General features: G+C 41.7%; 1 protein-coding gene across 1 annotated transcript; it reads right to left on the bottom strand.

Annotated features, from left to right (window-relative positions):
- Positions 1–1,689: 1,689 nt before the first annotated feature.
- Positions 1,690–11,256, bottom strand: NPTX2 (neuronal pentraxin 2). Its single transcript, XM_071571194.1, has 5 exons — positions 10,727–11,256; positions 9,150–9,366; positions 5,766–6,010; positions 4,787–4,966; positions 1,690–3,330 (listed from the first exon to the last, which is right to left on the bottom strand). The coding sequence occupies exons 1-5, from the start codon at positions 11,177–11,179 to the stop codon at positions 3,103–3,105; spliced, it is 1,323 nt and encodes a 440-aa protein (XP_071427295.1). The 5' UTR covers positions 11,180–11,256; the 3' UTR covers positions 1,690–3,102.
- Positions 11,257–25,372: the final 14,116 nt, after the last annotated feature.

The following is a 25,372-nucleotide window of genomic DNA, read 5'->3' as shown; positions in this document are numbered from 1 at the left end:
CAGACAGAGGCAGCAGCAAACAAGAAATAAGTCTAATCTGCAGTTACATAAACATTGTTTTAGAACAACCATTACTCTGCTTGAGAAAATGCCAGCTTTAAACACCTAAAAATAACATGCAGCTTTGCTACTGGCCTGCATTTCACCTTTGGGAAAGGCCTGCAGGAAATCAGGTCTCTGAAGCAAAACAGAACCAGCTTCTCCGTGGCAGCCTCATGTACTCAAACACCATGAAAGTGTGTGTAAAAATGACAGTAGAGCTTTGCTGGCAAGAATTTCTGTGGCCTTCTTTGCATTTCTGAGACCTAAACTCCCAGTTCCATGAGCAAGCACTGGCCAGCCAAAAGCCACCTGGCTCAGGAGTCAGGCTCCCATTCCCAGATGGTCCTTCTCCCCTCACCAACACTCTGCTCTAGTCAGACAGTGAGTGTGGAGCTGGAGCCTTCAAACAAATACCAAACATAAGAGATGATCTACATTTTCTAGGGACCAACCAGTTAGTCAAAAAAACCTTGTCTTTGAAGAGATATAACCTGGATTTAAACACACCAAATGTGCAATTTGTTGCTGCCCAACAGCCAATGCATCAAGTTTATAGAAAGAGAAGAGTGCAATATAGAAACTGTAGTGACAGCTCCCAGGGGTTGGCTTGTTGGGGGTCACTGATGCTGCTTTTAGGAGTCCCAGCTCTCTCTGGTTTCAAACAGAAACACATTTTCTAGATATCTGCACTACTGCACATTCCAAGTGCTGTAGCTGTCACTCAGCTTTCCAGAAGTTATTACTTCTGTGCATTCAGAGCAGTTTGGGAACTGAAGGTTGTGTTGTCATTTCCACACTCCCTAAACAGTATAGATGCTGAGATGTGGTAATATTTACACTCGGTTTGCCATCTGCTTATATATGCACATAAAAATGTGACTCCCAGAATGTGGAGCAGCAGAGGAGCAGCTGTAGTTTTTCATTGCAAGATAAAGGTACAAGAATCAATACACATCCTTCTCCTTAATGAGAGAAAAAAAAAAAAAAAGAAAAAAAAGAAAGAGAGCTAGGGCATTGCACTGGGCTGCCCAGGGAGGTCATCAAGTCACCATCCCTGGAGGTGTTTAAGAAGTGACTGGATGTGGCACTCAGTGCCATGGTCTAGTGGGCAGGGTGGTGGTGGGTCAAAGGTTGGACTCGATGATCTCAAAGGACTTTCCCAACCTAGTTGATCCTGTGATTCTATTGTGACACAGCCCTTGAGAGCCTCCAGCAGCAGAGGGCCTCTGCTCTCACACTGCAATGAGGCAGCTGTGGGAACACATCTCTGCCCACCGGTCAGGGACACTTGTGTTGCCCACAACCACTGCTTTCACCCAGAGGGGGTCACTTGCAGTTTCTCAGAACTGTAAAAATAAATACAAATCTACATTCTATATCCCATCCCACTCCAGAGGAACTGCTGGATCAAAGGCCAGGGCAGAGCCCAGACCTAGCAAAGGGCACCAGGAAGAGGCAGAGCTGAAGCTTAAGACACTCACCACATCCAAATGTGGAGACCTTCTCCCCAGCTAAGGAATTTAGGGAAAAAAGAAAACTTATTACAAGACTGTACTTCTACCAGTCTAGAGAGAAAGTAGCTGAACTCGGAGCAGCTATGAAAGAGAATATTCAGTGTCTTACATGACTATAAAGGAATTAAGGGACTCATTTTACAGTGCATTTTAATTAAAACTTCATTATAAGAATTTTCTTTTAAGAACAGCATACTACATATTCATGGAAATATGTAACTTTACCCTACAAATGGGACTGTCACCATATTATTCTTACAATTCAAACATATGAAAAATAAAATATGATATTTTGCTTTATAAATTCCCCCCCTTTAAATCCTTTTTATTTTAAATAACAAAAGTATTAACTCTTTCCCAGTACAGTGCATTTGCTATCTGCGAGCCACAAACCAAGTAGTCACAACAATACCAAGGAAACAGCAACATTGTTTGCAAAATATTGAGAGAAAATGATAAAAAAATATAGTAGTCAGCCCAGTGCTTACAGAAGAGACAGTCAACAAGAATTGAAAAAGCAGCACATTTTCATATTACATAGGACCATTATAATAACATATAAACCAGTGCAGAAGACTTATGCTGGAAAAATATATAGCAATTCTCAGCAAGCAGAAACTGAACTTTGGCACTTGCTCATAAAAAGGCCTTTCAAAGCAAAACAAAACAGAAATTCTCTCAATCACAGTTGTATATTAAAAAACAAACAAATAAATAAATAAAGACATTGACTAAAGCAAGAAAAACAATAGAGAAAAGTTTACAAGCCAGGTCACTAGGAATTCAGTACATTCAACCTACAGAAGATACAAGTACAATCTTTCCTCCATCCATCGACACCGGGATCGTGGCGAGCGAAGGACAGGCTTTGGGACAGAACCTCACCTGGAGCATCTCTACTTCAATGGAGCTGTGCTGATGAAACAGCCTTTTCTTCAAATTCAGCGGGTACAACATGTCTCAAATACACATCCTCTATCATAAAATAAGGATTTCTAATCTGCAAATTAAAAAGCAAGAGCCTTGCACTCAGACAGTGGCTGTTCTGCTCTACCCACGGTTGCACCATAACCACTGCAGTGTAAGGATTAAGTGATTTTTTTAAAAAGGGTTAAAAAAGAATGGCTTTGATTCAAAGGGGAGACAGTAGACTGGAAGGAAGGATTCACATTTAGCCAGTTAATCCTGGTACTCTGTCAGCACCTCACATTATCAGGAGTACTACAGTGAACATGTGCAGGGCTGTTCTCCCTCCCTGCAGGACTCACGTACTAAGCTTGGGCCCAGCCAAAAGGCTGTGAGGCCAAAGCATATTTTTGGATCAGGCCATAAGAAAGCCAAGGCTGCTCTAGCCAAAAAGTGCTCCTTTCATAGTCAGGCTCCATGCCCTGAACTAGCAGCTCCCTTTGCACTGAGGCAGTTTACTCCACTTTTTTATTCATTCAAGGAGTTAATATTAGGGAAGGACAGAGAGAAAAGCAAGTGCTTTAGATTGCACAGAAGATTGTCCTACTGAAGGGGGCACTTGAATGGGAAACAATCACAGCTATAAATCTAGCAAACGTTCTTCACAAGTCTCCACAGGCCATTTAGTAGCACCTCCAAACACATCAACGTTGTTATCAACCCAGGGGATGATGTTGCCAGGCATGTTGAAGGAGCAGTTTGCAATATTCATGATGTCTTCAGCCTTTAAGACCCTGTCCCATATATTGAACTGGCTCATCTCCCCAACGAAGGCTTGAGTTGCATCAAATCTTCCTCCTACTGTGTCCTTTAGGCACACAAGAGTTAGGGTTAGATGAGAAGGTTATTTTGGCATTTTCTTCTTCAAACTTGTAGTCCCTTCCCACCCAGCCACACTGCTAGAAGGAAGTGCAGAGTTAATCACAGAGATCAACAGTTTCTAGAGGGGCTACACTGAACAAGACATTCTATGGAACAGTTACAAGCTCCAATCTGAGTTGTGTCAAAACAACTGAAGGCAAACAGTGGTGACTGCATAACATCACAAAAGGGCTCTACATAATCCACCCTGCCGCCTGGGCAGTAGGGCAGGAAGGCAGCCTTAAATATTGGGGCTAATTTAGAAGACATTTTGCAAGCTTGGCACAGGACAACTTCAGCAAGAACTGCACAGATGTGTAAGATGACACCAAAAGCTTTACAGCTACAGGTTTTAAACCGTAACTACAGCCCTTGACCAACTGTCTGCAGGGCCTGTGAGATGTGATCTTTGGAGCTAAATCCACAGGCTTGGTTTGGTTGTATCAAATGAGTAACTACCACTGCATAAGCCTAGAAGTGTTTGCTTGCTCCATCCACTACCAAGGACAGAAATCACACATTTTTTGTGATCACACTAACATGAAACAAATAGCACATGACAGAACCAAGCACAGTGCAGGCAAATGGCAGGAGAGTGTCAGAGAAAACCTGCCAGACACTTAGTATGAGCTGGAGCATCTGCCACAGAGAGTGAATTAGAATACTGAACTTACCATTCCATCATTTGTGTCATGGATTTGTATCTACCAAAATCACCATCAAGACAAAACCAATTTTTCTTTGCCCCATTGTGAATCTGAGAATCCTTAAGAAAAGTTATTTCCTGCTACTCATTACAATATTTACTTTTCTTGCATATGTATAATATAGGTAGAGAAAAATCATGAAGCCAAGAGCCACACAATTCAAAGGAAATTGCTTATGAGATGTTAATTAGAAAAGCAAGATTCAAAATCCTTTGGTTTTTTCAATATTCAAATGGACTTAACCTAATGCTATTTTCTGTTGGCAGTACCAATATTGAAACTTTATTAGCATTTGCATTAGGAGAGTTATTTACTTCCATCTTTAATGAGAAACCAAATGTCTGATTTGGAGTTTGTCTCTGACTTCAGGTTCATCTTCAGAGCAAACACCACATTCTGAATGGCTGACAGTCTCCACTTGGCAAAAACTTTGTTACATACCTGAATATCTGCAGAGTTCAGTCTGGAGGGAGTTCTCTATAGGAGGCCAAACTACAAAAGGTACTGATTTACCCCCCAGCACCTCAGTGCCCACAGTTGTTGGTGCTGTCACCCTTACAGACACCCTTTCCTTTGTTTCACTCTTCCTGGTATTGTGTACAACAGGATCAAGTTTTTAACAGAAATTCTCACAGTTGTTGTTTTTTGCGGAGTTTTAGTTTTATTTTGCCCTGGAACACCCTGCCATTCACTCACCTGTTCCTGACCCAGGATCAAGACACCTCCAGGTTTAATTGGATGCCAAGGTGCAAGATTTTCCCCAGTGCCAAGCTTCTCTCCATCCTGAAAAGCTTCCCACATTCCATCTCTGGTTGTCCAAGTTATGCAGATATGATGCCATTTTCCATCACTCACGAAGAGAGGAAGTTGGGCAACCTACAAAAAGCAAAGAATAAACATGTGGCAAACCAAGTCTACCAGTTCAAGCCCAACATTTAAAAAGGGACAGTATTTACTGTCCTCAGAAACAAACTTTAGGGGCAAAAGTAGGTCCACATCTTTCTACTTTGTCCCAGTTCTGCTGTGTTCAGGAATACAGCCATGCTTTTTTATTGTAGATATGAACCTTTCCTTCATCTAGAATTAAATGACCTAAGACCAGAGTCTCAATTGCTACCTCAGAATTATATACAGGACTCACAATAAGGAGGAATTATGATCCTTTAGGAATTTGATCTGAAAACTTATCCACGTCAACATAAAGACACAAAAGCAACAGGCAGCTATGGAGCACTTGTGATATGGGAAAAAGAAAAGCCTGACAGAACATTAATAGCACCAACATAATACTGAAGAGAAAAAGTTACTGCTGAAGATAAGCAGACTCAAGTCTCCCTCTATTCCACAAACCATTAAAAATAATTGGCTTATTGATCTGGGAGGATGATGGGACTGTTAAAAGCCCTCAACTGGCCACATGACAAACCACCTGAGCTGCACTGTAGACCTGTAAACACCTGATCCCTCAAAAAGCAGCAAGTTACCAGGAAACATAACTGAAGGCGTGGAAAAAGGATTTATAATCTGCTTTAATGCAAAGTTTCAATGGGTCTTGTTTTCTTTAAGCCTCATTCTGAAGGCCTCTCTGGGAGAGAAGGAAAGAGTGGAGAGGTACCAAGGAGTCAGGCCTTATCCTGGTTATGCAGACAACAAAGAAGATTTAGTCAATTCTCACCTTATCATTAATTAGCAGTTCAATTGGATTATTCCCCCATTCTATGAGGACAATTTCATTGGCTTGCCCAGGAACTGCATATGAGAAGGGAGTGCCAATGCCAGGAGAAGCACTGGATCTCAGCCACAAGCACACAGTGAAAGCGTAGAGCTCTGGCAGGGTCTTCTTGATCTTCCCATATAAGTAGTTTGTGCGGAGGGGAAGGGAGACTTTGAACTCATCAGGTGACTTAAATGCACTGTTACCTGGAATTACATTGAAAAAGAAAAGCCTTTAACATGAAAAAACCAATGTATTTCTAATTCAGATTAAGACATAATTTATATTGAGAATTTTTGGAACTTCGATCACCTTAGAGAGGTACAGAAAAAATACACTGTAGTAGTATTGGTGAATGTTGATTTTGTGGCACATAAAAATACAACTGGATTTCATCCACACTATGCTATTTACTTAGTTTATTTCTCCTGCTCATTTAGAGCAAAAGAATATATGGCAGACTATCTTTCTTCATTACCTAGTTCATGGCTGGAGGCCTCTCTATTTCAAGCAATTCAAACTGGTTTAAAAGATATTAACTGTTACTAAAATGGATTCTCTATGCTCACTATCAAAGCATCACAGTACTTCAAAACCAGGACTTCTTTTCCTATTACTACTACACAGGCAGCAAGGAGCAGCAGCCCCATTTAAGATCTCAGGCTGATGCTTCATTGAGGGGCCAGTCTGAAATAAGAAAAAGCTGACACAGTCCAGCAAGCAGCTAAATTCAGTATAACTGATTTCTATCCCATCAATTAATGAGGACAAGATCTGAACAGTTCAAAGTGATCTGAATTAAAAATGCAGTATCAAGTTATGAACTGTTATAAGATTAGACATTTGATTTAATATAAAAGCAGAAATTAATATTTAGGTTTTTTAAGAGACATTATAGAAATCAGTGAGATACTCCAGACATGCTTACAAAATAGAGAATTCTTTAAGCCCAAAACTTTCTGAAGTTGCAACAGTCTGTATCATATACTTTGTGTACACTTCTGATGTAGGCACTTAGAAGTAATTTTCTAGAATGAAGTATTAAGAAATAAATCCCACACTGTGTCAGAAAATAAACCTCCCAGTTCTGTAGTAAGGTCATCCTCAACTCTTTAGCAACCTGTTCTAAGAGTCCCACTTATTTCCTTCACTCACATTCCTGACACAAGTTCAGTCCCCCTTGCCAAACTTCACACTCCAATCCCAATGAGGAGCTGTTGTCACAAAAGCTTTCCACAATCCTCCTCTGTATTTTTTAAACCATTGGCATTCTCTCGGTTCCCATTCTCAGAAGCAACTGAAGTGTTTTGGCTGCATTTTTCACAGAATGAGGGGGTGGGGGAAGAAAGTTTCTCCTGCATCTGTGCTGAAGAACTTACAGAGCAAAACTTGAAATGTTTTAAATTCTCAGAAAAAAAGGGCCAGAGTCTTAGGGCTAATGTTGAGCAACCTCCACTAGGCTGGTACAACCAATCTCACATAGCAAAACAAACATACTCCATTAAGGGCATTTAGTTGCTCTATGAAAAAAACTTCAGAAAGCAATAACGGGTTGGAAAAGAACAAACAATATTCAACTTTTTTTTTTCAGTTTGTTCTCATGACTTGAAAACATCCACAACTTGGAATGATCCTCATGTTCTGGGCAATGGTCATATGCACAGGAGAACACAATCCTTTTCCCAAAGAATTTCAATTATTTTTGGACTAGATGGGCAAAAAATAGTTATTCCCTTTCAGAGGTGGAGAAAATAGGTTTAGACATAGTGACCTGTTCATGTTTGCAGCAAAGCCAGGAATCTCATTGAAGTCCAGACACTACTGCTGCAGGGTTATTCCTCCTGCCTCACTTGCTGTTCTCAACAGAGAACTAAACAATACTGCATTTTAAATAAGAGCCCAGTAGAAACACTCTTCTCAAAAGAGGTCATAGCAAATATTGTCTGTATTTCATCCACACAAAAAAAGTTCTTAGATCATTAATACCCTCTCTTTGATTTGACAGAGGAACCAGAACAGCTAAGCTGCATAGTAATAGAGAGCAAATTACACAACTGAAAGAAAGACTATCTTGGTTCCTGTCCCAAATTCTTCACTTCTCTGGAGACTTAAGACAGCCCTCACTCCCCACACAAAAAATAAAGGTGGGAAGAGGCTATTTTTAGCCTGACTGAATTACACATTCTTGTTCTCCCACCACTCCCTTTCTCTTTCTGATGACTTGCTGCTATGAGTCACATCTTTTAGAGACAGGGACTGCACTTGACATATAAGACATTAACAGGGCACTAATTCTTCATAACCTCAGTTGCAGGTTAGTTTTACCTTGGCTCTCAGGAAATACTAAAAGACAGAGCCAGTAGAAGATCTCTTCTTGCTCCTTCCCTTTTCACCTCCTTCATAATTTTTAAATGAAAAAAGAATAGATACAATATTACACAAATGGCTCAATTAGGCTGCATTTTTAAATTCATGAGATAGGTGTGTTTATATCATTTTGAAAACATGTCCATTAAGCTGCTTTTAAGCAGAGAGCTATTCACCTTGGAAAAATCACTTAAGGATGGGGCAGTGATATTTCCTGGCACTCTGGTCCTGCAGAGTCCACTCTGTACATGGACACAGACAGTTCTGTGCTTCAGCTCACTTCTACAGGCATTTGTAATTCAAATAAACAGACTCTACTCAAGCATAGAGATCACAGTAATAATTAACCCAAGTACCAGAGTGAATGAGTAGGATTACAAGAGTGTCCCCCAGTGGACCAGTGTAATCTCCTGTAAACTCCGAAGGCTACAAGCTTAGGATAGGGCACAATTCAAGTATCTACAGTTACCCAAAGTCATAACCAGCAACAAAAGGAAAGACCACCATTAATACTTCCAAAGCAGCAGGAAACAATTCTAGTATAAAATGCCATTCATTACATCAAAGGCAGTTGTGCTCATTAAATTTAGCCCATATGATTTGCAGTCCAAATAAAGAAAGGCAGCTCTGCTTAGATGCATGCTTGACAATACGTAGCTATTTACACCCATGTCATACTTCTTATTTCCACTTGCCTCCCTATAGATCTTTCCATCCCACAGACACTAAGAGTTTCATCCTAACCACCCACACATGCCAAATTAAGAGACAGGAAGCCAAAGCCATGCAACAGCCTGTCAAGCAAGAAGGCTGCAACAAAAGAAAAAAGAGAATGCGAGTATTTACTCTGTCACCCACTATTTAGTCCAGCACCTTAATGTCTTTCCCTCCAGGCCCACATTCAGTCTACTGCTCTGGAAGGAGGGAGTAAACAAAATTAATCAGCACAGGGAAGTGTTTAAATTCTGTGCAGATTACCTTTTTCTAATTCCGACACTCTTTCCAGCAATGCGTTCAAGGCTGTCTCTGTCTTCTGCCGATGGGCTGATGTCTCGTTGTGAAGCAAAGACTTCTCATCCTCAAGCTCGGCCACTTTGCTCAGGAGTTGGCGCTCCAGGTCCCCAAGCCTGCGCTGGAGCATCTCTCGGAGGTCCTGAGGCAGCGCTGCATAGGACACGTTGGCTCGGAGTTGGTGCTTTAGGGGAAATGAGAGGAAAAAAAATTTGGCATTTCTGAAAGAGAAACTGAAAGGCAGATATGCTCCCCTTTCAAAGGGAGGAAAGTGAGATCATGGAGCTCTGCAGCAAGTACAAAAGAGGCATTGCTTTTTGCCACTTGTCATGTTCAGTGCTTTTATCAGCACTGTAGCTAAACAGGTCCTGAAACCAAAGGGCACCTTTTTTTAGAGGTTTCCAGCACTTCATATGAAAGTCTTCATACATTGAAGTTCAATAAAATCAATGTAGGGAGCAGGTCTGACGCAATTCTATTTCAATGTGTACACGTGGCACATCACTCATTTTTTGCTTTACTTACTGTAGGCAACATGGCCAACATAAGAGAAAATCTATCACTGCTTTTTAAATAAAAAATTTCAGCTACTTTGTAAGCAGATTTACCAAATGAAATTCTCCTCAGTTTGATTTGTACAGTAAAGAAGTCAGATGCTCTTTAGATCTACTGTAAATATTAACTAGTGAAAGTATTTTTATTTAAACTGAAAAAGACACCTCACACTCTCTAAAAAAACACTGGTATCTTTAAGAATACTAAGAAATGGTTCCACCTACCACATTATTCTAGTAGCATTTCTCTTCTACAAAGCTAGAAAGAATGCTTGAGAACACAGCAATAGTAATTCAAGGATGATATACTACCACTTCATTCAAAACTGTACTTGCAAAGCAGTCTAGTCCTCACAGAACAGCCTTTAGGAAGTTACTCACCATGCTCACATCACCATTGACTATTTGGAGGACAGCAGGAGGACACGAGTGTAGTTTTCAGAGTGTAAAAAGCAAAACAACCAGCACAAATCCTATGGGAATCACCTCATTTCCATGAGCACCACTCAAAACATGGGCACTGTCCAAAGGCTCATAGAAATCAGTTATCGGTGGGCTTGGACCAAATCCCCTTTCTGTTCAGGGGCATACAGAATCGGGTTCTTTTTGTTTGCTGTCAGCTCTAAATACAGCATCTTATCTGCACAATCTGCCCAACACAATCTCCTCATCACCCCTGGTCTGTTCAGCACCATATGCCAAGGTCTAACCACCCAAGGCGTCAGCTTGTACCTCAAACCCCGTGAAGTCACAACCCCAGAAAGAGAGATTTAGACATATTAATACAGAAACTAAGCTGTGACAAGCAGGGAAACCATAATCTCCCCCCACGCAGTGGGAGAACACATTCAATAAGAGCCTTTTAGGTTCTTTACCACTAAAGCAAGCAGATAAATAGCCAGAAGAGCACGACACGGCGCTTCCGAGGCTGGGGCAGGTCGGCTCCATCTCCCGGAGCCCCTGCCAGACGTGCGCGCTGCCCGGCCCTACCTCCAGGCTCTCCAGCCGGTCCTTCAGGGTCTGCATGGTACGACTCAGCTGGTCGATGACCTGCGCCGGGTCCCTCGGCAGGTCGCCCATCGTGTCCTTGCCCTTGCCCACCTCGTTCTTCCACGACCCCGTGGCGGACTTGCCGTCGGCGCCCTCGCAGCGGCTGAGCTTGCCGGTGAGCTCCCGGATGGCCTCTCGCTGGCTCCCGATGGTCTCCTTCTGCTGCAGGACGGTCTCCCGCAGCTGCAGCACCGTGGCTTTGAGCTCCTCCTCGGGGGGGAGCGCTCCGCCCTGCATGGGCACGGGGGGCAGCGGGCAGCCCGTGCCCGCCGCTTCCAGCGGCAGCGACGTGCACACGAAGCGGCTGCCGGGGGGACTCTCCTGCTCGCCCGCTGGTGACCCCCGCCCGCCCGCCGCTACGGCGAGCAGGAGCCCGGCGGCCACGAACAGCATCGCGGCTGGCGGGCGGGGCGGCCGAGCGGCGGTGGCAGGAGCGGGTCCCGCCGCCCCGTCCAGTCCCGCTCCCTCACGCGCCGCTCCGCGCCCGCCGCCGGCAGCGGCTTTTATAGGCAGCGCGAGGTGGGGGGCGGGGGCCCAGCTGCGCTGCGCGCGCTGGTTGGCTGAAACCATCCCTGACGCCACGAGGGGCGGGGCCGGGAGCGCCCCGGGTTCGACCCGACTCAGCCCGGGCACCGGGACCGGCCATCCGGGACCCCCGGGACTGGACATGGGCACCGGGACCACCGGGACGGGCGATGGGCACTGGGATCGGCGATGGGCACCCGGACCATCGAGACGGGCCGTGGGCACCGGTACCCCCGGGACGGGAGATGGGCAGCGGGCCAGGACGGGACGGGCGATGGGACCAGGGCCTGCCCGGGGAAGGAGCTGCTCCCCGTGTCCAGCCTGACCCTCTCTTGCTCCTGCTGACACCTTGTCTCTTGTCCTCGCACCACGCACCGCCCGGCTCCAGCTCCACGGTGGCTGCGGAGTTCTCTCCAGCTCGTCGATGTCTTTCTTGTACTGGGGCAGATAACACTGGGCGCGGCATCTCCGTGTGCTCCGGCCAGTGCCACGCAAAGGCATCGTCTCTTCCCTTGGCTGTACTCCTGTGAACACAACCCAGGATAGGGCGTGAAGCATCCCTTTAAACTCAAAGATAATGCCGTCACAAAAACGGAAGCGGTTCAAGCTACACATCAGTGTTCACACTTATAGTGGACGGGAAAGGGACAGGGACATCTTCAGAATCATCATCAGAAAATTTGGTAGAGTACCATAAAGCTATTGTTGGACCATAAGACCACTGAGGTTTTAGCTAAACTGGTTGTGGCCTCTTATATTTTTAATGCTGATCACTTTATTTACTTGAATTACTTTATTTACTTGAATTACTATAAATTTATAATCCTTGAAGGCTTATATATTGTCTCCAAGTGCCATGAAAATATCAACTGAAAAGTTCTTGCAAACTTCTTATGTATAAATTTCTTCTTAGATGTGCAATAAAAACTCTTTCCTCCACTGGAAAAGTAGAGAAACAGTTTCCTTATGCATCAGCAGAGGCTGCTCTTAGGACTCCCAAACCTTGGAGTAGTAGTTGAGATTTCTAGAAAGTTTGTATATGGAAATGACATTTTACCATAGGGTGAGTAGCTCTTACAATGAAACATATAAATTTTTAAATACCAGTTAATAAAAATAAGGAATCAAGGATACATAATTGAAAATATTTTCAGCTCTTTCAGTTAACATGAGAATTGTTTTGTTACAGAATGAGCTAGCAAGCTTCAAGGAGTGTGCACCACTGGGACAGTTATATCTGCTTATTTGGTGAAGTCCAGTTTGTTCAAGTGCCCCAGCAATGTCCTGTTTACAGTCACACTACTCGGAGCCAACTGCAGCCTCCGGGAAGCCACCCAGGTGAGATGCAGCTCCTACTGCTCATTCAAGGGGAGAGAACCCCGAGGGCAGGCGAAGTTCAAAAGGCGACTCGAAGCTTGGATTCCTGTCTGAACTCCCTCCGTCTGGAAACCAGGTCTCGGGAGACGCTGCTGCCTCCTGGCTGAATGGAAACGTACCCACTCAAATGCAGAGGCTCTGACTAATGCCTGGTTAGACATTTAACGCCCATCAACAGCATATCATCGCTTAATCACGTTGCTGGTAAAAATTCTGGATGCTGCAATGAGGAGGATGAAGCAAACACATGAGGAACATCTTGCCTGTCAACACAGGGTCTTTCCAGTCCACAAAAGTCCAAGAAATATTAAAACTTATGCAGAATAATGTGCCAGAAATTTTGCTGTACCTATAAGATTAATCAGTCACATCCCTGTCACATTACAGCTCCTTTCTGCCAAATTTCATGTGAAGCAGTAAGAAAAAAATAGTAAAATAATTGTCAAATGCTGGATTCACCTGTTATTAACACCTCTCATGGTATGGTAGGACAACAGCAGTCTATTGCTTTTACACATCTTGATTCCATCCTCTATAACATGAATTGTGATGGTGCCCTGTGAAAATAACCTCACTTTACTTCAAAATAAACTTCAACCTTCTGATCTTGATTTTATACCCCACTTTACAATTCAGAGCTGTTCCCAAACAGATTTTGACTCAATGCATGGCAGTGATAAAGGCATTGCTTCCTTTTAAATTCAAGCAACGTGTAGCTTGAAGGTTTTGCTTAATTATAGATAGATTTTTGTCATGATCTGTTATTCAGGCAAGCTGAGGAGTAATACAAGCAGCAGCAAGCAATAAACATCTGACTTCCAGAGTTCTGTAATGCATATGGTGCTAAATTGCTCATGACAACAAAAGTATTGTCCTTTATTACTATACTGTTTCTTCTTGACAGGGGAGGTCAATAAAACAGGGAAGAATCCCAACAAAGACACTCAGAAATGTCAGTTATGGCACAGTGGGGTATAAATGTGGAGGGCATGGAGAAAGGCAGTTATTGTTCGCTGTGGTACTTCAGTGCTTTCAAAATTAAAAGGATGTGATTGTCCCTCTCTTCTCTGCACTGGTGAGGCCTCACCTTGAGTCCTGTGTGCAGTTCTGGGCACCACAATATTAAAAAAAACATTTAGCTGTTACAGACCATCCAAAGGAAGGCCATGAGGATGGTGAAGGGTCTTGAAAGTGTGTGAGGAGCAGGTGAGGGCACTTGGCATGTTCAGCTGAGGAGACTGAATGGAGACCTCATTGGAGTTCCAGCTTCCTCAGGAGGAGAAGAGGGACAGGCACTGATCTCTGCCCTGTGGGGACCAGGGACAGGACCTGAGGGAGCAGCCTAAAGTTGTGTCAGGGGAGGTTTAGGATGGATACTACGAAAAAAGTCTTCACCCAGAGAGTAGTTGGAAACCGAACAGGCTCCCCAGGGAAGTCGTCACAGCACCAAGCCTGGCACAGTTCAGGTGTTTGGACAACATTCTTGGGCACATGGTGGGATTCTTGGGGCTGCCCTGTGCAGGGCCAGGAGTTGGACTTTGATGGTCCCTCTGGATCCCCTCCAGGTCAGGATATTCTGTGATTCTATGAACCCAAACAAGATGACTTACCCCACTTCACCCCGCTGGCAGATTCTGAAACCTAAATTTAATGCATGTAATAATTTATTGAAACACTTCCTGTGACTGTAGGCAGTGTTTTTTCGTGTTGAAGGCCATATAAATCTTCACTGGAGTGACTGGCATGCAGCAGTACATTATCATAAATAATAAATCATTAAAATTTTGAGCAAGTCTATCATTTTTACATCAATATATGACATGTTAAGGCATAAGCTGAATACTTGATCACTCAAGATGTTCTAAAAAGGAGGGCTCTTTTTGCCTTGTGACCAAGATGAACAGTTCACAGACACTGTGATATTTCACTGCAGCATAGAAGTCAGCTGGGGCAGAGGGGAAGCACAGAGAGTACAGACAACTTATTGTTGCATTTGAGAGATTTTTAAAACTTCCTGGCTCTGTCAGGCAGCCTAGTGTGTCAGCAGCCCACAAAATGGAGTTTTAATTTTTAATTTAACTTTGACAGTTTCTGCCTTCAAAAAGCCTTTATTCTCTTTGGAAACAGCATTTGCATGCTCTCTGATGCACAGCTGTGGTGTCTAACACTGGAACGTCAGTATCTGTGTAAAATGCATTTGGATTCTCAATAATATTAAGGGTTTGTGTTTAGGATGAAGGGCTGGAATTCAGGAGATGTGCCACAAAACTTGGCTAACACACATCTGTTTGGCCACTACCATTAACACAGTCCTGCAAACACTTCTAAATAAACAAGGAGACTGTCCCTCATTTTTGAGGTGTAGCTCAAGCACATGAAAGGCAGTGTACAAGTGACCTTAGATGAAAAATTGGCATTCTATTTTTTGATTCTTTAGGTTTGTTCCACTCATTATTGTCCAGATATTCAGTGAAATATTGGTCTAACTTAACCTAGACCTACAGATACAAATTTAGACCATTTTTACAGGTTATTTGGAAATTCAGGTCTTATCGTAATGGAAGTTAAACATTTAACTGCCTAGAGAAATTTCCAAAAATACCAACTGTCCAACTTTACCAGTAAGTAGGGACATTCAAAAAAACCTCTTTAATTTCTCTGCACCTCTCCAGCATTTCTCAGATTATAAACTCACACCATGCAGAAGTTGTCTATTCCTGTATGTCTGTCCATCACAATGGTACTTGATGCTTATTATTTGTATCAGAGCAGTGTTTCTATTAGCTGAGTTATATTACATTACTTAATCCATTTGCTTCCAAGAAAATGCTACATGGGCAGCCACTTACAACATCCAGAAGTTAAAAAAATACATATAATTTGAGTAATGCCTTAAATATCACTGTCAAACCCCACCGATTTCATTTATATCATAACAAGTTTAGCTATTTGCAGTATAACTATTTAGCCATTTACTCTAGCAACTCTAAAACTATTTGCCAGCAATGAAGCCTGAAATTAGGAACTTCGTTTAGTATTCTCCTTAATATGTCTGCTGAAGTAGTCAGATATGATCTGACTCTTTATTTAATCTTTAATATCTACTTCTCATTGCATAAAAATCTTCTAGCTACTGATTAGAGATGTGCCACAGAAGTGAGCTTCAAAATTTTTAAGCATGTTCCAAAAACCTTGTATCTGGCAAGTGTTACTACCAGGAAATTTAGGGGGGAAATAGGCTAATAACCAGTTACAGGAAAAGAAATATGAAACTTGGGTTTGCCTTCAGAAGTTCAAACTCACAGCATCCAGGGATATTGCAGCACAAAGATTTTGTTCCACATACTTTAGGTGTTCTTAATATTCCCATCTCACATAGCTTTTATGGATAAAATACAGATAGAATATTAGAAGAAGCCAATCATTAAGAGACATACTCCCTTTTTCTTTCCATATCCTAGGCTGAACTATGAAAATCATAAATGAAAACTGTATTCCCTTTTAAGTAAATAGAATATTTCCCATTGATCTGAATAAATTCGGGATTTCTCCAGATCATTTAAATGATACATCACTTTTCTGAGACTCATTAATTCAGATGATCTTCCTTCTAGCAGAAGGAAAGTAGAGAACTCACTGTAGAGGTACTCACTATAAAAACTAACTTTGCCAGAGAGATTCACTGCAGGAACTTTCAAAGAACTTCAGATGCTTAAAAGAGAGCTCAGTGCCTCCAGCGTTCCCATGTGCTGCTGGTGACCAAAGGACAGGAATGGGAGGCTTTGTGTGAGCACACACAAGCTGCCTGTCACTCTGATACCCATCACCAACTAGAGACACAGCAGGGCAGCCACAGCAGGACCTGCTCACCTCCTGGTATTATACAGACATTTAGCCCTAAATGCCAAGCTTAGAAATGCATTTGAGAGGTGAAACAGGTTAGCTGTATGCAGAACAAACCCTGAGATCTTCACATTCATTGTTCGGTTATTGTTAATGCATAGCTCCCTGAAATAGGGTGAATTTTGCCCAATTCCAAGGGCAAGACAAATCATAGAATTTGGCTAAAGTCTGCATATATATAAAATATATTGCAAGGTATTAAATGCTTTTACATATTAAGATCTGGATATGTATTGCTCAAGTTGCTTTTCAAACTTCGTAGTCCTCTCAGATTTGGTGTTTTTGAAAAGCAAGATGTTAGTGTGAAAAGACCTAATCTCACACTTCCCCCTGTAGCACGTGAAGTGCATCTCCTCCCTGCAGCCTCCATTGGTGCCACTTCCCACACGGACTAAAGTTCTCAGTGCAGGAGCTGGAACTCATTAAACTCCATTGCAGGTGTCTCAGTGCTTTGCACAGGAGCACAATAAAGTACCTCCTGTTATAGCTCCAGATACTGCAGAATGGATAATTATTGCAGTCCACACCTGGCCTGTTTTGGTGGGTTTCTGGAGTCAATAAGCTTACAAGGATCCCTTGAAATCTTCCCAGTCCTACAAACTTTGAAGTCCAGTGTCAGGTGAATAGACCACATGGTTCACTGTCATTATAGTATTGGAAAGTTCCTTTTTCTATCCCTGACACAGTTACATAAACCACAAATACCTGTTTGCATCAGTCACCCACATCTCTGCATGTGTGCACAAGGTGCACACTCACACTCACAGACATATGTCAAATTAACTATATTTTTGCAGGTGCCCCACCAGAAATACATACTTGGATCTAGAGCTAGAATTTACAGAATAGAATGTTATGTGCCCACATTGTGACAAAGAAAGAGAGAAAAGAATACATGAGAGATCAGAAATCCAGGACAAAAGGCAGCACAACTTTCAGTGCCTTTCCATTACAGAACATCACTGTAGAAGCAGCTCAGCCTTTCACGTCAGTAAGTTGGTTTCTCAATTCCGGCAGGAGCAGAAAGATGACCTTGAGTTCTTCCACCAGGGATTTCCCTTCTCCTTTCACTATTTTTGTGCCTCACTCTGTGACTGACAATTAGAAATGCTATTATGTCTTGACCCATATGACATGTGAAATGCCAAAGCACCAGGTGCTCTGAGATGATGTTAAGTCACCTCAATAGGTTTCATCTCAAGTTCTAATGAGTGTGACAAAGTAACGATCCATGGAGAGGCTCTGCAAAATTCTGGTAGGCCAAGGGGAAAAGCAAAAAGTCATTATCTGTGGAGATAGTTTTTGCCAGAAACTCAAAGGCACACAGATGGAGAAAGACTGACAAAGGAAAATCACGAAATAAAGGGCTGTGTAACTTTAGCTAAGGATGCTGCAACATGTTTCAGACAAAACACCTGGGGCCAGGCTGTAGATTTGATAGCCAGTCTGGAGATTAGTGCATTTACACCAGCAGTTACACTGGGAAGTATTTGGGCTTTACTGTAATCAATACCAGCTCCACTATTGACCCACATAGGGCATTTCATCTCCTGGTTGGGAAGGTTATTGGCACTAAGAGGTGCTTGTGGGTGAGGAGAGTTAATCAGCCCAAATCTTTTTAGATTTTAATTGTCAAAAATGCATTTACTTGTCATTGTACTAATGCTGTTTGGCCAGACTGCAATCGGATTTTAAGCAGAGTAGCTCTAAATAATATTATTTGGTTTTAATGCTCACAATAAATTTACCTTACTCTTCCTGCTGCTTGCCCGGTTTCATTCTGATTTAAACTGTTATCTCTTCATCATGTAAGATGAAGTATCTTTGGGGGAGAGACTGGCTGCTTTCTATGTGTTTTATAGGGCTAAGCTAACTGCCCACTGACATTAAATGCAACTACTCAGTATTGTACCAATACTATTCCCATTGATACTTTCATTATCTAATATCTGAATTCACTGGTAATTTTACATTTAATTGCTTTGTTCAGTATCTTTTACACAGTACACCATCATGAAATGATATCACAGACTAAATTTCTTTCTTTGCAGACTGATGGATCTTCATTAGAAAACATACACCAAAATAGCAGTAATGCAGTGTTAAAATTTTCAGTCCTTTGGATTTAAGTGCTTGGCAATGTTTTAGGTATTACTAAATGAATGGCATTCAATTAATTAATTCATGAAGCAGGTCCCATTTCAATGTTTTTGTTCTTGTCAAAAATGTGTAATTACAAATTACACGGATTTCGTTTTCAAACAAAATGGAAAATATTTTGCCCATAAATCCTTATTCTTCAGCCTGTGAAAAATATAGTGGACTATGAAAGAGAATGTTCTACATCCGTGCTGTGCCCCAGCCAGTCTGAACAAAGGCCTAATGAGTCTCTGAACAGTGTGAAAAATATCTCTGATTGTCTGAGTAGCTGACTGTAGGGCAGGAAAAAAATCTTATTTGTCTAGATTTGATTGAAACTTGAGTTAACTGTCAGTGCCCACACAAAGCAGAAAAACAGGATTAAAGGCCAAAGAGATATTAACAGCAGAAATGTTGTACATCTGCTTTGACAGATGATTTTCTCACTTGACAGGTTTAACTAAGGATCACTTGTGCAGCAGCTCTGATGAAGCTAAACCCTTCTGAATGAAATGATGAAACAAAACTGAGGATTAAAGGAGCAAAACCAAAGCTCTCATAAAACTATCCAAGATGTTAATAGTCATGATAAGCAAAGTTAAAGTAGAGCACTTGCATTCAACTTTTCAAAATAATTAGGTGTTTATACATTCTTAGTCAGCTATTTTTTCCCTAACTCCATGAATCACTAAGCACACACCAAACTAATTTTTATTTGTGATTATGGGAGTACAATAATACTTCATAGACTGTGAAAATTGTAAGGGTGAGACTGAGAGAATCGCCTTCTTTCTGCTTGTAACATGGCTTCCCTCAGATACCTGCCAAAAACTATGCCCTGAAGTTCTCCAGCACACGTGAGCTGTGTGTGATGCTGTTCCAGCCTGAATCAATGGCACATAATTCAATGCAGGGCCACTGAGCTACCACAGCCAAGGAGTCACGGAGTTTCTTTTCTCCTGTTTGATCTGATAACAGGCTTAGTGTCAGAGCTGCTGGAGGAAATGCTGCAAATCCAAAAGTGTAAGTTCAAATCCTGATTCTGGGTTGTGTGCCAAAGCCCTCACAGAGCAATGGGACAGGAGTGTGTAGCTGTTGGAACTGGGAAGGCAAAGGCACCAGGCACAGCAGTGGCCACAGGTTGCAGATAGGTCTGGATTGATGTCCCATCATCATGTTGTGAAGTGATGAGTGAAATTCTTAAAACCGGGAGAAGATTTTGGAATCTCTTCCCCAATAGATGAAGAAATGGCAAATATTTCTTTTTCTGTAAGAAGATTTCTAACCTTTTTTTAAGGGCCATAAACACTAGGCTGCAATAATATTTAATAATCTGCATCCACATTTAATTTTTGGTGTTGTCCTGTCATACTTATATAGAATACTGTTTAGGAATGAAAGGCCCTAAAGGGAATATTTGAAGAATAAAGGGAAAATCATTTAATACTATCGACTCAGTTGCCATTGTACAAGTACCACTCAGAGTTGTGTTTTATCTGATACTGCATGGGGCTCAACCACCAAACCTTCTCCATTTTCCAAGCTAGATGATAGAGTTAATGCAACTGTGATGAAAGTAATTGTTGGGAAAACCAAACGTCTTCTCTTCTGATGATTAAGGAACTCTTGTTAGAGGCTGCAATATTTCTCCTTAGTTCAAGTGTGAAATCACTTATTGGTAACTGATTTTTTCTCTTTTTCCTAGAGAGCTTTGATACCAGCTCCTGATGCTTGGGATCTACAAAGACATGATAAAACCAAATGAGAACAAGTGTAAGCACTGCTCTAGAGCAAGGCAGAGGGAGAGTGCTCTTGTGAATGAGGTTCATTACAAAATCAGATTTACTCCAGTTTCCCTCCAGTTGCAGTAAAGGTAAATCTGTATGAATATATCACTGCCGACTGCAGCACTGCGACTCCTGAATAAATGGCTTGATCTTTATAGTAAGTGGAACTTTGATACAAAAAGGATTGCTGAGCAGCAACCAGAGGGCTCCAGATTAGGTCAAGTAGATTATCCCAGTAAGAACCACTTAAAAAGCAACTGCCATCAAGACCTTTTATCTACAGCATAGTTCTTCGTGGCTGTTAAGAAGGTTGGGCAAAATTTGTGGTCTTTAGTAACACAGAGGAAATATCCCAGCTCAAAATTCAGTCTTAGCAGGTGTACACTCTCACATCAACACTCTTCTCCTGAGCCAGTTTTCTTTGTTGCAGATGTTTATTTTCAACTTGATCAAAAATCATGGGGACTGCCAAATGGGATAGTAATGTCCAGAACTCTGCAAAAATGGGAGGTGTGTCTATCTGTGACCTGTATCCATTCAAAGCCAGTGAACACTGGGGTGAGCATAAGGCCCTGAGTTAGCAGGTCATAAATCACCTCCCAGGGTAGGGCTGCCCAGTCTAAGACCAAACAGCAATCCTTGTGCCTAAGCTAAAGGCATAGATTTGTCTTTTAGTAAGTTACATCATTCTATCAAATGGTTGATTTACCTAAATGCTATTAATTCAAAAGCACTCCAGCCTTCTAAAAATAACTCAATACATTACATCCATTTCTCAGCAGATGTTGAATGAACTTAAACACACATCAGAAGAGAGGCAGGGTAGCTCCCAGCTCAGCTGGGCAAGAGAAAGGGTCCCTGATTTGTCTGACGCCGGTCTGGAGTATCTGGAGGCATTTGTTGAGAGGGGTTGAAGAATTCAAACACTATTTAAAAATCACACTTAAGAAAATGTATCACCATCTTTCTTTAAAACACTATTGTGATTCCACATCCCCTGCAAGAGTTTGTTGGATGAATTTAACTGTATATAACTCTCAACATAAGAAAGCATTTTGACTTGCTGCTTTGGACTTCAGCAAGCACAGCTCCACTGGCTTTTTACAGCAATCAGCTCTCTAACTTTGCTCTCTAAAATGAATGGATGGCTTTATTTGGGTTGGTTTGGTCTGCAGACCTAAATAATCAGTTTCTTATGCCCCTGTGAATAGAATCAAAGTTCCCTTTTGTCACCAAGAAGGCGATTAGGGCTTTGAGCATACACATAAGCTTATTAGAGCAGACAGGGAATCTGTTCCCAGTAAATGGTTGTGGAGTCTGCCCATGCACTTATAACACTTGATAGGTGTTCATCTAATCCACTGCCAGGGACTGCAGCCAAATGTAGATCAGACATTTTCCTATTATTTAAAACTTTAAGTATATCTCAGTAATCTAATTACTATCTACTTAATGGCACTGGGACAGACTAATAGTCTGTGCACAAGGTGTCTGTATAGAAGAAAATCTAGCAGTTCTCCTTTAAAAATATTTAATGAAATTAAAGTGTTCAATTGCCAAACATGGCTGGTTTCCAAAGGTCAGCAAAGATGCTGGTTCTGCCTCTAGCTCCAGTCTACATTAATGGTGTGTGATTCCAGCTCTGTCCCAGGGCCTACCAAGGCTCTTCAGGAGTTATATTTCAGTAGACTTGCTTTGATAGCTTTCAAATCTATCAAACACATATTTAATAAAAGCATTTTTCAAAATATCCAAATAGAGACAGAAAAAGAGAATGTGCATGAAAACCCTCCTTGATGGCACTTTTCTTTCAAAGCCTGAGCAACATGTACAATTATAATTCCACATGGAGCTGCAGAAAGGTAATGACTGAGACTCATCAGACTGTATTTTACAAGTACCCAGAGGCTGAAGAAAATCCAGAAATGAAAAGGACAAAGAATTTGAGAATGAACTCTTGCATAAAAGGACATCTCAGAAAGCAGTAAAGTAACATCTGCTTTTGAATGGTTAAATGGTAGGAATGCAGAGAGCCAGCAAGTAATGCAGTTGCCTAGAGGAGTATCACAGGGCCAGACAGGTTGGAAAAGACCTCTGAGATCATCAACTCCAACTAATGACCCATCACCACCTTGTGACCCAGACCATGGCACCAAGTGCCACATCCAGTCTTCCCTTAGACACCTCCAGGGATGGTGACTCCTCCACCTCCCTGGGCAGCCCATTCCAATGCCCACTCACACTTTTTGTCTCAAAGTATAGAGGGTTGTGCTGTCCTGGAGGAGAGCTGGGAGGTGACTCAACCACACTTCTGTACTGTTTGTTTTTCCTTCTCTAACTGCAGGAAATATGATAAAAACTATGACGTCCAGATTACTGATAAAACCAAAAATCTACATAGTAGCAGCCAAAAAAGTGTGTTGAACAGAGTAGTATATTCCCTAATCCACACTAGTTTTCTCTGGGCTGTCCAGAATAGCCTGTTATGCATGCCCTGTACAGTCACTGTATGACTAAAACATTTCTTTCTTAACATTCCTATTTTCCAGCTAAATCCCACAACTGTAAGCCCTCAGTCACTTGTATATTGAACTGATATAAATCAAGATTTCCAGGTCTCACTTTCCAATTCCAAATATGCCTCTGAGATACCCTCATAGCATTTAAAAGGTGTTTTTTCACTGTACACATATTAGCATATTATGAAAGCAATAATTAGCATATCAAATGCTAGAGATCATTTAGCTGCCAAAGCACCAGTCTAGACACAAGCGCCTGACACTTGTAATGAAATCAAAGCCAAGCTGGCCAAAAGCTGCTGCTGCCTCAGCAGGCTCCTCAGAGCAGCACCAGTCAATGCTCATTCATTACCCTCTGCACCAACAGTGCAGAAGCTGATTATCATCTGCTCCCATTTAATGCCTTTGTCGTGCCAAATCCTAAATGAGTTCATAGATTCAGTGACTATTTGTTTATTGTCTGTGCCTATTGACTGCGTGGGTTTATTCCACAATTACCACTTGGTTCCAGTAATTCCTGCACTGACTCCTGAGCTCTCTTACCTCCCTCCTTCCTCAGACCTTTCCCTGCTGGAAAACAGGACTCTGCTGCAGAGTGCCAGGGCCATGCTCCTGGTGTTCCACACAGTTCAGCTGCAAAAGTTCTGCTCTGTCAAGACTCTTTGAGATTTTGAAGGAGTCTGAAGAGGATTTAACTCCTGATGATGAAACAGGTCCAGAACACTGCACTGCACAAAGTAGAGATCAAATACATTTGCCCTGAAAAGAAGCATAAGAAATTGTGAGCTTCAATGCCTTGGCGAGCTGTGAATGAACAGCCTGAGGCAATACATGTCCAGAGAGCAGGAAGTACAGAAAACAGTGGCTAAGTACCTCATTCTGCAGTCTAAGTATGACCAATTCCTCATGAGATTTTCCTGTACCTAAAAAGAAAGAGAAGGAAGAATTTTCTTTTAGAGATGTAATCAAATCTCTGCTCTGAATTCACTGTACAGCTGCATATCAAATGCCTTCTGACAGCTGAGATTCTTCAGTCATCACTGAAGCTTTGCCTACTTCAAAAAACTTGTTGCCCTTTCCCCCAAATCACACTTCCTGTGACACAGACAGCTCAAACACCCTTTGACTTCCATGGCACAAAAGGATTTAATGTGGCATTATCAAATTTCTATCTGCAGATACTGTTTAACACAGAGCCCCATTTTAGGACTATTTATTCAGGAAATAAAGCAGACTGCCTCTGGAATTTCATCCATGTGTTGAAGCAGAGACAATTCAGGAAAGAAATTGTAGACAGTGGTTTAGCAATAGATTTATTCACATTAGAAAAGGAAAACCACGCAAATCTAGAGACTGGTATGACTTGGTTACCTCATGACTCCTACAAAACCTTCGCCAACACACACTTTTATTCTCTTACACCTTTTCCCTTTATCTCAAGAATAAACAGCAGTTCAGCACAGAAAACTATCACTGGTTTTATACATTTTGTTTTGAGCTCTGTCTCAACTGGATGCTGACAGACAATAAAAACTATTTTCTAGTCCTGAACTGCAACTTCTGAAAAGAGGAATCATAAAAAACTGACTACTTTGGGGGAATAATTCTGTTTCACTCCTTAATAAAACGTGCAGTGCCCATAGTTTTATTTTCATGTGCTGCAGCCTCACATACCATTTCTGTGAATGGGGTGCATTTTGATTTCACCTGCTATTATCATTTGTGTGGATTTAATGTAATAGTTATAACTCAGTTAAGGTAAATTCACAAACACTATCTTAGTAAGAAAGCACATAAATACATTAACAATTCAGACATTTTAAACAAAAATATCTATTACTTCTCAAGAACTGAGGAACTCCTAAACATCTGCACTGAGCTCCTACAAAATACTACAAATTGCCAAGAATTCCCTGAATATTCATTTTATTTGTTTGTGTTTAATTTGCAGCATATGATGTTTTATGCTAGTAATTACATAAAATCAACACTTATGAACACAGATGAAGACCTTCACAGAGTCTAACAGAGAGCACAGTACTGCGTAACAATGTAATCCATTTAAAAGCAAAGAAAAAACACTGGCATCATTTCAAAAACATAAAGCACTCAGTACAGCTGGAAGAAGCATTTATTATTTATACTCTGGAGCTTTTCATTCACATTTTCCAACTTGTTTACCATTTGGAATGAAGATGAATTAGTGAGGCAACAGTCAAAGACAATTTTTTTCTGTAATAAACTTCAAATCCAGTAACATTCAGGCGAACCATTCACATCCCTCCTCTCCAGTGAGTGACAGACATGTGAGAGGCCTGGGAAGATGTGCTTGGAGC

This window comes from Pithys albifrons, chromosome 16 (genome assembly GCF_047495875.1).
Source record: "Pithys albifrons albifrons isolate INPA30051 chromosome 16, PitAlb_v1, whole genome shotgun sequence".
NCBI lineage: Eukaryota > Metazoa > Chordata > Aves > Passeriformes > Thamnophilidae > Pithys > Pithys albifrons.
The sequence above is the reverse complement of the archived record's forward strand: the minus strand, read 5'-3'. Positions and strand labels throughout refer to the sequence as shown.